General features: G+C 40.5%; 3 protein-coding genes across 3 annotated transcripts; all 3 read left to right on the plus strand.

The window, feature by feature from the left end:
• The first annotated feature begins 1,927 nt into the window (after positions 1–1,927).
• On the plus strand, positions 1,928–3,453 carry LOC122010759 (UBP1-associated protein 2B-like). Its single transcript, XM_042567242.1, has 3 exons — positions 1,928–2,041; positions 2,203–2,940; positions 3,413–3,453. The coding sequence occupies exons 1-2, from the start codon at positions 1,928–1,930 to the stop codon at positions 2,902–2,904; spliced, it is 816 nt and encodes a 271-aa protein (XP_042423176.1). The 3' UTR covers positions 2,905–2,940; positions 3,413–3,453.
• On the plus strand, positions 3,440–6,989 carry LOC122010760. The gene is made up of 3 exons (XM_042567243.1): positions 3,440–3,535; positions 5,623–6,120; positions 6,231–6,989. Exons 1-3 carry the CDS (start codon positions 3,440–3,442, stop codon positions 6,507–6,509), a joined length of 873 nt encoding a protein of 290 aa, XP_042423177.1. The 3' UTR covers positions 6,510–6,989.
• Positions 6,990–13,112: 6,123 nt separating this feature from the next.
• Positions 13,113–14,711, plus strand: LOC122008825 (proline-rich receptor-like protein kinase PERK10). Its single transcript, XM_042564687.1, has 4 exons — positions 13,113–13,672; positions 13,768–13,865; positions 14,304–14,376; positions 14,452–14,711. Exons 1-3 carry the CDS (start codon positions 13,186–13,188, stop codon positions 14,361–14,363), a joined length of 645 nt encoding a protein of 214 aa, XP_042420621.1. The 5' UTR covers positions 13,113–13,185; the 3' UTR covers positions 14,364–14,376; positions 14,452–14,711.
• The last annotated feature ends 81 nt before the right edge of the window (positions 14,712–14,792 follow it).

A 14,792-nucleotide genomic window follows, 5' to 3' on the forward strand; every position in this document is an offset into this window, starting at 1 on the left:
GCTTCAAATGCAGTTGAGCGGTTGACTCTCCTTTTTTCTAGTCATAAATTGCTGAGCTTGTTGCAAAGCACATCTCTTTTTGCCAACTTGGTCTCCAAGGTTCCTTCGTGCAACTCTAGAAATTTTTCTCAAAGTTCTTTTGCTGAGTTGTAAGCGTCGATTCGGTTGACATCTTGAGATGGTAGCAGCACGCTCAAGAGGTAGAATTCAATTTTACTGGTTGCCATGAACTTGATTTGTTACTTTTTGTTCCAATGATGCTTTTCCTTTTTTTCTCCATTTTCATCTATAGGCACTTCAAAAACATATTTCATAGTTATTAAAATATCAAAATCAGTTTTAATGTATATCTTCATTTTTTTTTGCTTCCATAGCATGAGCTCCCCCTCAAATTTTGACAGGTAATGATAAATCCAGCCATCGTCTTCTTGCTTCAATTGACGATTAGTCCTTTTGAGGTGGTTAGACTCTGATACCAATAGTAAGTTTGCATAGGCTGACTAAAGGAGGATGAATAGTAATAAAAATAAATTAACCAAATCTCTTACTTTTGCTTAGCAATAATAGTCAAATTAATTAAGGACAAATGATTAACATTAAAAGCAATAACAGAAATGAGTAGAGGACAAAAAGAATTACTTAGTTAAAACATAGGTGGTTGTTAATTCAAAATAGTTGAAAACTTCACTAAGAAAAATCTTCTTTGAATGCTCAGAAAAAGCTAGGAAAATAAATACAGTAATTGTTGAAGAATTCCTAGCTCCAGGGACTTTTTATAGCCTCCTGAAAAAAGTTACCATTGGTTGGAGGCTCCTCTAAAGCACTCAAGGGTGCCTCCAAGTAGATAAAATTTTCTCCACACTTTAATGGTCAGCCAACGACTAACCAATGACTTTTTGCGTTTGAAGGTGCTTTCAACTTCCTTGAGGGTGCTTCTATCACGAGGTACGAGAGGGCCTCCAAGCTACTCTAGAGCGCCTCCTTCCAACAAGTGCGAGGGCGCCTTCGTGCTCCTCCGAGGCGCCTCGAGTCCCGAAAGCAACAGCTCCACTACTGACGTTTGAGGCGCCTCCAAAACCCTTGGAGGTGCCTTCAATCCAGGCTGGTAGCTCGCAAATCCTTTTTTACGTGGGTGATGTTTTAGTCATCTGGAGATGAAAACTCCAACCTTCTCTTCGAGCAGACCTCTTCCCTGACTTCTCATACCTCGAACGTTGTGCACGTCTTTCTCGTCCACCGGTATACTCTTCCTCAGCATATCGTTTTTAGAATGCACCGAGCTCGTTGACTCATTTTCCTTGTCATTGTTCTCTCTAAGTGTATTTTTCACTCAATTCTTATATTTCTAAATTCCTACCTACTTAGATATAATATATTAAAATTATAATATCTAATTTAATCCGATTGACCACGTTAAAATTTAATTCAGGGTACTTACCAAAAGGTGCTCGATCCCTATCTCGAGGATTATATTTTCGGATACCACGACGACTGATCAAAAGCGCGACCTGCATGTTTCCTCATATCCCAGCTACCACATTTCGATTCCGCCAACTAGCATCGCTGGTTACCGATTCCGGCGACTGACACTCGTTTAACTTTCTGAGATTTTAATAAAGACGAAGTCTCTCATCAACTTCTGTGATCTAGTTTAGATTTTGATTTTACGAGAAGAAGATCAAGCTGCAAAAGAACCAACAACCATGGCTCGAGGCCCCAGACTGGGTCACTGTAGGATGATTCTGGAAGAACAATCTGTGCCACCATCGGCTCCTATCATTTGATCGACAAATGTTAGTTGGCAGATATATCTTCATCTTCAATTTTAACATTCTTTTCTCTCCTTTTTCCTTTTCTTTTCTTTTCTTTTCGTCAGCTCATCATCGAATATTGTTTTTTTATCACGTAATCTACAACTTACCGCGTCATGATCAACAAGGTCAGCGGCCGATTCAAGGGATCTGGCTTTGTTCTATTCCGCCACTGGAGTTCCTCCCGCCATGCCCTCCGCCGCCCACAGAAGCTAATCGACGGCCGCATGGCCTCTTGCCAACTCGCATCCGCTGGCTCCACCTGAATTCTAACCCTGGCCCTAGTATTATTTTTACCACTTATCAGGACAACGTAGCTAGAAAGATCTATGTAGGAAATGTTCGTGCTGATGTCGGTGGTGGCCGTCTCTTTGGCTTTTTCTCCCAGTAGGGTGAGATCGAGGAGGGTCCTATTGGCTTTGTTCGGAATATTGGGAAGCCGAAAGGGCACGCTTTGTTTGTCTATAAGACAGTGGAGGGTGCCATGAGAGCCCTCGAGGAGCCATACAGGAATTTTGAGGGTATTGTTCCTCAATGTGAGAGGGCTAACGACAAAAATAAGGAGACACAATATTTTAATACAGCAGCTCCACTCAATGCAGCACCGAGCAAAGGAAATCTCAATGGTCCTGGTTATACAATGCATGTATCAGATATTGGGTTAGCTCAACAAGCTGCATTGACGGGGCAGGGTTTTCTTGGCATGGGCGGGGCACAAGCATATGGGCAGGCTATGCAGTCTAATGCTGCTGTGCTTGCTTTACTGGCAGCTGCTTGGCAGAATCCAGCTGCATTTGGAATGACACCTTCTGTTCTTACTTTGAACCCTTCCTTTGCAACTACATTTGGTGCTGCAGGGAGTCAGCAGACTGCACCCACTTTACCTCAGATGGCCGCCCAAGCGCCAAACTATGGGGCTGCAAGTTCTGTATATCAGGGATCTGCTCGTTTCCAGGGCGCCACAGGTTTTCAAGGTTCGCCAGGGTTTTTAGGACCTCCAGGATTTCAGGGTCCTCACGGGTATCAGAGCAGTCAGTCTGTTACTCAAAGTGGCAGCTCTTACCCAACAGGGACAGCTCCAGTGTCAAGGTGACCAACTGGATCAATGGGTGGATATGGACAAGTTTAGGTATAGATGATATTATTTAACATGTATTTATGTAACTACTTACGCAAATTATTGGTCACACGCACATCATGTTCGATTTCCTTTCTAACTGTTGTATCCTGTGTTCTAGTTCCATTCAGAGGTCTTGGTTCTGTGCCATTTAAAGATCACATGGATTTTCAATTTCTGTTGGTGCTGGATATCAAGAAAGGCTTCCGATGCTACAGTTGTTCAAATACTGGAACTGCTTTTATCGATTTTTAGCTGTATTGATTTTTGACTTATGTTTTTGGTATTCTTCCTTGGAACTCCGTTACTCTGTGTTTTTATAGTGGACAATGTTGTTCGAACTTTATTGTCAAATCTTAGTTTCTGTAATTCAGAAGCAAGTTTTGTTTGGAGATTGATGTGCCATTATCAATTTCTAAAAATCTAATGACCGTATGTGATTATCTCACTGCTATTACATATTTTACTTTAAGCATTCTTTCAGAATTTCATGATTTGGGGTCTGACAATGATGGAGTGGAGTGCTAACACATGTGTTGTGCGGGCGGCTGAAACCGCTTGCATTTTCAGATTTGCTGTCTACTTGATTTCAGATTTATTTACCTTGGTTCTGAGTTGTACCTTTTTAACATGTCTTCTCTGTTGACTTCTAGCCTCTTCTCTGTGCTATTTCTGAAATTTGTAGGTTCAACAATGAGACAATAATCAAGAGGCCGCTGTGATATCCAACATTCTTCTACATCATTATGTTGTAAGGTTTATCTCTGGAAGCGTTGATTAAATTGTCATGCTTTTTTCACTTCATTTTATTATATTCTGCTACAATATCTTTTTGCCTCTTGTTTGTCTCCTCGACAGTGCATTTAACAATAGAATAGCATAATGCAGAATAGAGGTGCATCATAGTAATGTTTTATAATTTTGGTGATCATTCTCACTGTATGGTTTATTTACACTGGCATGCCATTGCCACTTACACGAGATGGCTAATTAACTTACTATCTTAAAGTTCCGGACCTAAAGCAAACTCCAAAATGACAATGGTGAGGTACTATTTCCTTAAATTTTATTTAAACACCACAAATTTTGACAAAGGATAAATCAAGCTGAGCTCCTTTTCATCAAAAACTTTTGCAAGCTTTATTTTTTGTGGTGTTTTTGTGCATTGAACCTCTGTTCCTGACCTTCACCGTTTGCAGCCTTCACATGCGACATTTCCATCCATGGTCAGCTCATGGTTTTCATCTTTGCGATTTGCAATCCTTGCTTCTCCAGACAACATCTCCTTTCTAACCAGGAACAGCATCTCTTACTTTCAGTATTCTTGACATTTGCAGACACTTGCCCTATGACTAGGCTGTTAGCTGCAAGATCCTATCTTGCACTAGCTGCTCGCTTTACACACGCAAGTGCTCATCCGCATATGCTGCTGCTTGCTTGCACATACTGCATGTTTCGGTCGATCACTTGCACCTATGATCATCTGCGTGAGATTGCCCCCCATGTTCATGCCATTTCACATGAATTTCATTGTCCTTTTCCATCATCCTATTCGTGGAGCAGTAACCATCATCTATTCCTCCTCTTAGCGTCAGTGCTCGCACACCGCTTGCGCGCTCATTGGTGCAATGGTGCTATCTTCCTCTCCCTTCAAGAAAAAATAAATCCACTTGTTAATCCAGTCAGGAGATCCTGCAGATATTAGGGCTGTGATTCTCCATTGAAGACGGACAAATACAATAACTAACAAATGCCATTATCATGCCATGCTTGTCATCCAATCTCCTTTTGCATGCTGCAAGGGATTCCAAGCTGTGAGCTTTGCTACTGTCAGCCTGTTTGTGACTCAACCATCCGTTGATGATTGTGCCTTATGCAAACTTGAGCACTATTAGCCTCTTCGCCTGACTTGACAGCTCGCTGACGACCATGCTTTATGTGGACGTTAACATATATTAGCCTGTGCTCACATCAACGATTGGTGCCTCACACAAATACAAGCATCGCCCCTTTGAACCTTTACTTGCTTCCTAACGTAACCATCCACATGCTTTATAAATTATTTCTGAACCTTTGTTGATCATAGGCATATGGGATCCTTAGATACATACATGCTCATGAACCCTTTAAATTATGTTTTGTTTGCCTGTGAGTATTATTCTTTTTTCATTATTTTTATTTCAAATTCATCTTTCAAAAAATATTCTCGTTAGAAGAGTAAATTATTACATCTGTGCATATAGGATCCATATAATACCTTTCACTTAAAAGCTTAAACAATGATGTGAGACTAAATTATATAATATGAATATTCTCCCTCAAATGGTAGTATAAAGTTTGATTGATGTCTAGCTTTTATCTATCAACAGATTGCCCCTCAAAGACTAGAAGCTATTGGATATATTCTCTTTTGTTATGTAGGCATTTCATTCTGTTTGAATAGTTCTGATTTTCATAGACAATTATAAACATTATAAACAAATGAAGGCCCATATCGGCAAACGAAAACAATCCTCATATATTAATGAGTTCTACGTATAATTATGTTGTTGGCCAGTTGTATTAATCACTTACAATCTTTCTCCATTTTTTGCGTATGAACAACAAATGTATAATGCTTACTGATATGGATATATGGCAGGGGGGTAATTAAGTGGAGATGGGAGGGCATTTTGGTCTTTTAGGGCAGGTTAGGCTTTAAGGGGAGGCGATTTTGGTTTCTTCCTTCTTCTTCGTGCGTTTGGCCAAGCCGTCGCTCTCTCGCTCCTTCGCACCCTCCTCGTCGACGCCGGCCTCCGGCCACTGGCTGCCACCTTTTTACTTCCCTTCGTCCTCCTCGCGACGCCATCACCGGATCGATTCGCCACCGACAGCGTCACTGGTGCCGCTAACTCCCCTTCTCTCTCGTTGCCGCCGCTCCTCTTCCTTTCCTCCTCTCATCGGAGCTGTACCCGAGCCACCTCTCTCCAGATCCAATACTGCCTACAGTGCTTCATAGCGCTTACAGCGCAAGGCACTCTCTCCAGCCGAGGCAGATGGCGTCTCCTCCATTCTGCGCTATTTCCGACATCCTGTGCGTACTTTTGCTTGGGGTCGATCCTCATCGTGTTGGTTGGTTTCCAATCCACCCTGTGGTGCGCTTCCGAGGTCGATCCAACATTTGATATGCACCATCGTACACGTCCATTCCCGGTCTGATATTTGATCTGCTACTGTCATATGATTCCGATGTGGATCGGGCCTTCGAGCTCGTGTTATCACTATATTCTGCCATGACTTGTATGCTATTTTTTATGTCTTAGCCTGCGTGCCGATCTCGTGTCACAGCCTGCGTGCCAAAGTCATATCCCGGCCGGCGTGCCGCTAGTACCTCCCGGCCTGCGTGCCGATGTTTTATCTCGACCTGCAGCTCGACTTCTAGCTCCATGATGCATCCAGCTCCGCTTCGTCAGATCCAGCCCTTTATCCTGATCGGGCATCATCTACTCTTCCGGGTCACAACAACTCTAGCAGCGTCCTATCCGAGGGCGTCCCCTGGGCCAGGGTATGTTCTCCGTACTCACCTCTTATTTATTTCATGATTATATTATTAGCCTGTTACTCATATGTTCGTTGGATCCGCCTCGAGCCTCGGTGTGCTAGGGACCGGGGGGATCCGGTCACTGGCTGCAGGTAGCGTTGACCAGAGGACTTCCGAAGACTTGGTCAACACAGAAGTCATCTCAGCACACACCCCTCCGGGACGTCGCGACTCGGTCAACATTCTCGCCACCTCCCCCGACGGCCCGTCTGACTCATATTATGGGCAGGATCACTTACTTTATTGATTTTGGGTCCGAAACAATCAAGAATGATATTGATGTTTACTTAGCACATTTGATTGGTGACTTAAAGCACTTATGGGAAAAAGGTATTGAAACATATGATGCATATTGGCAATAAAAATTCACCCTTAAGGCAGCCATACTATGGATTATTAATGAATTTTCGGCATATGAAAACCTTTCAGGATGTTGTGTAAAAGGATATAAGGTATGACGTGTCTGTGGTGAAAACACATGTGCGATGAAGTTGAAACATAATAGAAAAATGTCATTCATAAGTCATAATGTTTCTTCTTAAGAACCATCCTTATCGAAGGCAAAAGAAAGCATTTGATGAGAAGCAAAACTTTAACATTGCATCAAGACCATTGAACGGTCATAATATTTCTAGAAAAATTGATAAAATTAATTGTAAAAAAAAGGGCAGCTCGGTGCACGAAGCTCCCACCATGCGTAGTCCAGGGGAAGGATTCATTGTACGCAGTCTTACCTTGCTTTTTGTAAGAGGTTGTTTCCAGAATTAGAATATGTGACATTTTTGTTACAAAACAACAACTTCACCGTTATGTCAATGCTGTCTTCAATAAAATTAATTGTCATTGGGGGAAAATGAACAGAAATCTTCAAGAACTAGAGGATAGTAGTCAACTATATTGGAAGAAAAAACCAATATTCTTCGAACTTGTGTATTTAGAGTATCTACATGTCTGACATATTCTTGATGTGATGTACATCAAGAAAAATTTATATAAAAGCTTGGTTGACACATTAGTTGACATTCCAGGGAAAACAAAAGATGAACTAATAGTATGACTGGACCTTGTAGATATGAATGCCAAGTTGGAATTGGTACCAAAGGGAAAAAGAAAATATTTTTGTCAACGGCTTGTTATACATTAAGCAAAGATGAAAAAAGGAAATTTTGCAACTCCTTGTTAGGAATGAAGGTTCCTATAGGTTATTCATTTAATATTAGAAGTCTTGTATCGATAAAGAGTTGAAATTTGGTATGAAATCACATGATTGTCACACTTTGATGCAATATTTACTTCTAATTGGCATTCGTAGTGTCTTATCCAAACATGTTAGATATACTATCACTCGATTGTGCTTCTTCTTCAATATATTGCATAGCAAAGTGATAGATGTCTCGAAGTTAGATGATATGAAAAGAGATATTTTGATAACATTGTGCTTACTTACAAAATATTTTCCTCCATTTTTTGATATCATGGTTCATTTGACTGTTCATGTTGTACGTGAGATTAAATTTTGTGGACGAGTTCGGCATAGATGAATGTACTTATTTGAAAGATTCATGAAAATATTGAAGGATTATGTACGAAATCACAATCGACTCGGAGGTTGTATAATCGAATGCTATTGTTGAGGAGGTTATAGAATTTTACTCAGACTACCTGTCTAATGTGCATACTATTGACATTTCAACAAGAAATCGTTAATTGGAGTTTACTAGACCTTTATCACAATATCGAGTGCACACTACCAATCATAAGGAGTGGGAGTAAGTACATTGTCATGTACTAGCAAATAATGATGAGATAGAGCCTTATATCGAATAATTTCGACAATTATTGCTATTTTAAAGTGTAGCATTACATCATTTCATTATCATATTTTCAATAGAAAACACAGTACATTTCAAGGCTACATTTCATCAAAAAGCAAAGTCGAAAAAATAGTTACAAGATGAGCATAATGAAACTTTTATCATGTGGTTGCATTTATGAAGTCTCTAAGAATCTGGCATGTGTCGGTGAAAAATGTGGATGAGAGAGTTCCCAAATCAGTGTTCAGCAAAATCCTTTTCTATGGCTTTTCGGACGCCTTAATTGATTAAGAATCTTCTTAATTGACTACCGCAATCACCACGTTAGCAACCTGCTCAAAACGACTATATTTTCGAACCTTAAGGAATTACACTAATCGCTTAAACAAGGCATAATCGATTACCCTAATCGATTACGCTTCCTTCTGTTCGATCATGAGAGGGTCGTAAATGATTAAGCTTCTCTGCTTAATCGCTTACCACTGCTTCTGTTTCAAACAGAAAGCTTCTTAAGCAATTGCCCTAATCGCTTAAGATGTATCTAATCGATTAGCCTGATCGATTAGACACCTCTCTATGCACTCGTGAAAACTGGTTTAATCGATTATCCTAATCAATTAAGCATGTCGTAATGACCTTTCTGTTTCCTAATAGATACATCCTTAAGCGCTCTCCCTGATCACTTAAGGCCTTCTGAATCGCTTACCTTAAGTGATTCGGCAAGTCTAGGTCATGAACTCGAGTCTTAGGGTTCTTTGTTCAACATCCGGTCAATCATGATATGTTGAAACTCCTCATTGCCTAACATCTGGTCACCCTTGATTTGTTAGGACTTCTTCACCAAGTGTCAAGGCAATCCTTTAACCCACTTGGACTTTTCTCCTCGTGCTAAGTGTCCGGTCAACCATGACTCACTTGAACCTACCATCTCGTGCCAAGTGTCTGATCCTCCATGACCCACTTGGACTTCCATTCACTAGATATCCGGTCAACCTTTGACCCACTTGAATTTTTAATTGTCTTGCTTCACTCACCAGGACTTCCTCACTACCTGGCTTTACTTACTAGAGTTTTTCACCTGGCTTCACTCACTAAAACTTTTCATTATCTAGCTTCATTCATGAATCACTAGGATTTTCATATGACTAACTTCACTCATTAGAGTTTTTCACTTGGCTTCACTGACCAGAATTTTTCAACTATCTAGCTTTACTCACTAGGGCTTTTCACTTGGCTTCACTCATCAGGATTTCCCATCTGCCTAGCTTTACTCACTAGGACTTTTTAACTGCCTAACATCACTCACCAGGACTTTCACACAAAGTGCCCGATCAACATTGACTCACTTAAATTTTCTTATTTTGTAAACCTTTCCGTTGGTACTGCCTTTGTCTAACCTCCAGTTAGGACTTTCCAGTCAAGTATCGGGTCAACTTGACCTACTTGACTATTCTTTACATCAAACTGGTCAAACCTTGACCAGATGAGAATTGCACCAACAATCTTCTCAAACGGACAATTGCACCTGCAATCTCCATATATTGTCAAACATCAAGATTTAATTTTGAAACAACCCAAGCTTAGTCAAACTGGTCAACCTTTATCTAGGAAAATTGCACCAACAATCATGACAGAGACCTCCATTAGAAAACAATCACTATAGTAATGCTATCTTAAAAGTAGGTGTCGTGTATGAGTAAGCATGCCGATGTAATTCTAAAAGTCTATATCGATTATCTCAGGATAGACCATCTTTATGTGTATAAATATTAAGGTAAGAGAGAATGATATATAAGGTGTCAACAGTCATCGTGATGAAAAGAAACTCCTAAAATTACTCTCTAAAATTAATTTTCTCCTAAAACTCATTATGCTTTCTCAATTTATTCTCTCTCTCATGATTCTTACGATTTCAGTTGTTCTAGATAGTTTATTTAGCGATTCTAATTAGTACTCAATTTATAATCCCTATAAAATTAATATTTTATTATTTGACGATAGTAATGTATTTACTATTTTTGCCCATCAAGTTTTTTTTTGGGACATCATTGTCGAAAATGGTGTAAAAATCAATATTAGTTCAATCACGAGTTGATTAATATAGATTTTTCCCTTATTGTCAATTTTTATTGTTATTTTGTTTTCTTTTCTTTCACGGTGTCAAAATCGATAATAGTTAGTTGACATAGTATATGATAATACACAAACATTTCCTACCTATCACTACCATCTGTTAACAATTCATGGCCAACGCCACCTAGTCAGTCTTACTATCAAGGTTTAGTAGTTGTCCACATGACTACCCCTTTTTATAAATTAAAGCTTCCTAGTTATGCACATGAGCACTTGCAAGATTGCCTACACATGCGATCAGTAGTACAGCACAGTGAGACTATACCTCTCTGGGGCACATGGAAGTTCAATGGAACAAAGAATTAGAACACATTCTCTCAGGGCGAGAGTAGCAGTATCCCGACATCGATGTCTTATTAGGTTGATGATTCATCTATATAAATCTTCCATGTGCCCTCCAATTTTTGATAGTGAACTTCGGTTAAGAAGTTCATTAAAGTTTGAGTTTTGATGGTCATCTGGAGTTGAGATTAAATGTCATATTTATTCAGCTCCGTAGTCCACTTGAACCATCTCCTGAACCTCTGGATTGATTAATGCTCGGCCAAGAGTATTGTTAAAAAGAATTGATGTTTTTTTTCCCGGTTATTCTTTTTTACTATGTACAAAAACTAATGATACCATTGTGGAAGAAATAACGGTGAAATAAAATGCCATAATGTAAAACTAAGTTAGAAGAATCAGTTAACCTTCTCAACATTCTACTCACTCGGGAATTTTATCCATCAGCCTTGTTTCTATCCCCATTTTTAGCGTCATTGTAGAGCTTGGGCAGGAACCACATGCTCCTTGCAGCTTCAGCACCACAACCAGGCCATCTATCTCATGCAACGCCACATTCCCTCCATCTGCCGTTAAATTTGGCCTGACCTCATCCAACACCAACTCCACATTCTCTTCAGTTAATGGAAGAACACACGGTACTGGCCTCGACATTGACATACCATGTATAAGTATCATCTGGTAATTAATTACCGCGAGAAGTGTATGATAGAGCTCGTACATCCCTATGCCTAGTGAAATAAGTGTTGATTAAGTCTGAATGGAGAAGAGGTGGAAGAGAAGAAATTCTATTGTGAATGAAATTTTAATTCTACATTGGAAGTTTCAAAGTATTTTTGTTAGTTTATATTGATTCACATACATTGAGGATGTGAACAAATACATGGGGAGAGGCTCTCTCTCACGTGTGGTATGTAGGGGGTGCAAATCCAGGGTCTGAATTGTACTTGACTCGGGTGCGAGCATGACTTGCGCACATGAATGCCGTACCGATCGGAGCAAAAATTTACTCAAGCAAAACAACCAACATTTGAAGCAAGCAGAAGCTGTGATAACGTTGAAGTACCACTCAGTAACTTGGATTCAAAGTACTATTAAAAAATGGTCTTACTTTTGTTGTTTCGTTGGTTAAATAGAGAGATCATTGTCTCAATTCGCAGATATTTAGGAGCGGTAATTCTAGTTGGTAGGTTAAATAGCTAACCTTGTAATTAACTTGCAAGTGACCCCATATAATTACTTGGCCTAGCATACCTCATTCAACTAGTTTTGCGTAAAATTAAAGCAAAGTCCTACAAGTTTAATATGATTATGATATGGAAAGATCTGACTAACCCACTAATTAATGAGTCACAAGGCCCGCCCAACTCAAACATTTAGACGCTGTTATCCAACAAAAGTTATCAGTCTTCTCGTATAAAATTCAACAATATATCAAATGGTATGTGCATACATTATACAACGCAATGGTCAGCTCCGCAAACCACAACGCAACGGCCGCTCCGCAAGAGATTCATACATTGGCTATGTAGTGATCGGGTTTTTTATCCCATTTTTTTTTCCTATTTCCGTATTTCACTCATCATCTCCAGTTTATCACCAGCGGCTTCCGATCATTGGATCGGCCAAAACTAGTCGGTGCGATCGATATTGAAATCTGGTCAGATCTAAACAAGAGTTCAGATTGACGACAGAAGAAAATTTATTCAAATATGATCAGATTTAGACGCTGATCACACTGGTCAGAATCCCTCTGGATTCATCTTCCCAAAATATAATTTTGATAAGGTCGACGGACCACCGGTAATAAATTGAGACGACAAATGAAACACAGAGATTAAGGGTGCGTTTGGTTTGCACCGTTTTCATTTTCATTTTCTGGAAAACGCGCGTTTTCTAGAAAACAGAAAACGACTTTTTGTCATTCTCTGTTTTTCTAGAAAACGATAGTCAATTTTTTAGAAAACGCGCGCAGAAAACGCAAACCAAACACCATTTTCCAGAAAACGCGCGTTTTCCAGAAAATGAAAATGGAAAACGTGTATACCAAACGCCCCCTAAACATTTTGAGGATAGAGGATCCATCTCATCTCAGCTCTGTGAGCCCACCGCTGCTCGAGAATAAGACAACGCAACGGTCTCCTCGTGCCAGAAGCCCAACGGCTAGCGCTTCCCCCACCGAATTTAATGCTGTGAGACCCGAAATTACTTAAATTGCCACCATCTTAAACATGAAATTACACTGGCAACCAACATGATACAAAATCAATAAATCATGCTGCTCAAAATAACTCAACATAGAGTTATTAATGTAATTTCGACCAATTATTGAGGTAGACATGTAATTTCCGCTCTATTTATACCTCTTTCTTTGATTAGGAGCAGTTCGGTGGGCCAATACCGAGGCAGTACTACAAAGAACAACGGGAAAGCGAAGCCACGCTCCGCATGCCGCCCAAAAACCTCGAGTCCAACGGCTGTAGTGCTCGCCGAATCAGCAACCCTAATCCCGCCCAAAGCTTACCGCTAGCCGCTAGCCGTGCAATGGCCGCCGTGCGCGCGCGCGATGCCCCGCCACCGCCGGTGATTGGGAAGGCCGGGAGGTACACCGTTTTCATCACCCCTCCGCGCACCCCGAAGCCTTGTGAAGATTCTGGTTCGAAAAGCGCGAGCCCTGAGGCCGGGCCTGTTTCCAGCCCTGGAAAGGTGGCTCTTTTACCAGAAACGACTGTCCGTTCGCCTTCGCCGATGGCTCTGGAGGTTTCCTCACCCATAGTTAGCGCTAGCCCTGAAAAGGTGGTCCCTTTGCCGGAGAAGGCTTCTCCTTTGCCGCCTCCGGTGCAGGTGCCGCCGCTTCAAGTCGAGAAGCAGGCCGCCAAGTCATCCGGATCCGTGTTCGGGTTCTTCTGGGACGCCATTACCAGAGTTCAAGATGGTTCTCTTTTGTCCTTCCAGATTTCGATATTTGATGCCTTTTTGCTGAATTTATGAGGGTTTCCTTGAAGCTAGTATCTTCGGTTTGAATTTCAGTGCATTCGAACTTGGATGAGTGTTTAGCGGATTGGTTCGGTTTAAACCAGTCAAAATATCAGTGGGCCTTGAACGATTACTACGATTATACTGGAAAGGTAAGCTTTTCCCTTTCAGTATCAGACTACAAGTTTATATGTTTTAAAGTTTCGAGCTTTTGGTTTTTGATTCTCTCGCTTGAATGTCTTTTGGAAGAACGTCTTCTCTTTGGAGGCATTCTTAGGTAATTCTAGTATTCATGCCGTTTGAAGAGACGATGTTGGAAGAGATCGAATCAGTTGTTTCTCAGCTGGGACGATTAGTATGAGTTTGGTTGATGGTTATTAGGAACCAATATCTTGTAGTGCATTTAGTTGGGTAGAATAGAATGGAATAGGAATGGTTTGTTGCCTCAGTGAATGCTTATCGTGGTGCTTGTTTATACTAAGTTGACACAATGTATTCTGTTCCTGAGGTCTCCGTTTTAAAAATGTTTGTATAGGCAGTGGTATATAATAACTCATATCAAGTTTGTTTCTGCCTTCTTTCCACTGCAGAAGGAAGGGGATAAACGTGATAAGTTGAAAGAAATCGGTTGTAAGGGGCAATCTGTATGACACTTCGCATCAGGTATATTCAGGCCACCTCTCCTGTTCCATGTTTATCTATCCTCTTGTGAATCTTTTCCATCTATATTTGTTGCAGAAAAGCTTCTCTGAATTGGTTCCAAGTTTGAAGTTGTTCGGTAGCTATATATGATGCAACCGTCTTCTTGTCGGGCCCAACCAGCTCAATGTTCCAGTATAGCCAATTCTAGATATTTTACTAGTTATCATTTTCAGTCATGCTATTCGTAGACCCAGTCACATACTCGTGTCTAAGAATGTAGTAGAACTCTCATCTGAAATCATGCTTTGTTATATAATTGCAAGTAATCAAAGCAATTGTTCTTTCCCATGATGCAATATGTTTTCTGTTATCGCTCATGTACAATTGAGAATGGAGCTAAAAGCATCGATGCTAAGAGATCATGTCCTAATTGTGAG

This window comes from Zingiber officinale, chromosome 8A, assembly GCF_018446385.1.
Source record: "Zingiber officinale cultivar Zhangliang chromosome 8A, Zo_v1.1, whole genome shotgun sequence".
In the NCBI taxonomy this organism is placed as follows: Eukaryota; Viridiplantae; Streptophyta; class Magnoliopsida; order Zingiberales; family Zingiberaceae; genus Zingiber; species Zingiber officinale.

Coding starts and splice junctions, on each gene's coding strand:
- LOC122010759 (XM_042567242.1), top strand. CDS start 1,928: ATGATCAACAAGGTCAGCGGCCGATTCAAGGGATCTGGCTTTGTTCTA. Junction 2,042..2,202: donor AGCTAATCGACGGCCGCATG/GCCTCTTGCCAA, acceptor TTCTCCCAGTAG/GGTGAGATCGAGGAGGGTCC.
- LOC122010760 (XM_042567243.1), top strand. CDS start 3,440: ATGGAGTGGAGTGCTAACACATGTGTTGTGCGGGCGGCTGAAACCGCT. Junction 3,536..5,622: donor TTTCAGATTTATTTACCTTG/GTTCTGAGTTGT, acceptor AGGGCAGGTTAG/GCTTTAAGGGGAGGCGATTT. Junction 6,121..6,230: donor ATCGTACACGTCCATTCCCG/GTCTGATATTTG, acceptor TTTATGTCTTAG/CCTGCGTGCCGATCTCGTGT.
- LOC122008825 (XM_042564687.1), top strand. CDS start 13,186: ATGCCGCCCAAAAACCTCGAGTCCAACGGCTGTAGTGCTCGCCGAATC. Junction 13,673..13,767: donor CATTACCAGAGTTCAAGATG/GTTCTCTTTTGT, acceptor TTTGAATTTCAG/TGCATTCGAACTTGGATGAG. Junction 13,866..14,303: donor ACTACGATTATACTGGAAAG/GTAAGCTTTTCC, acceptor TTTCCACTGCAG/AAGGAAGGGGATAAACGTGA.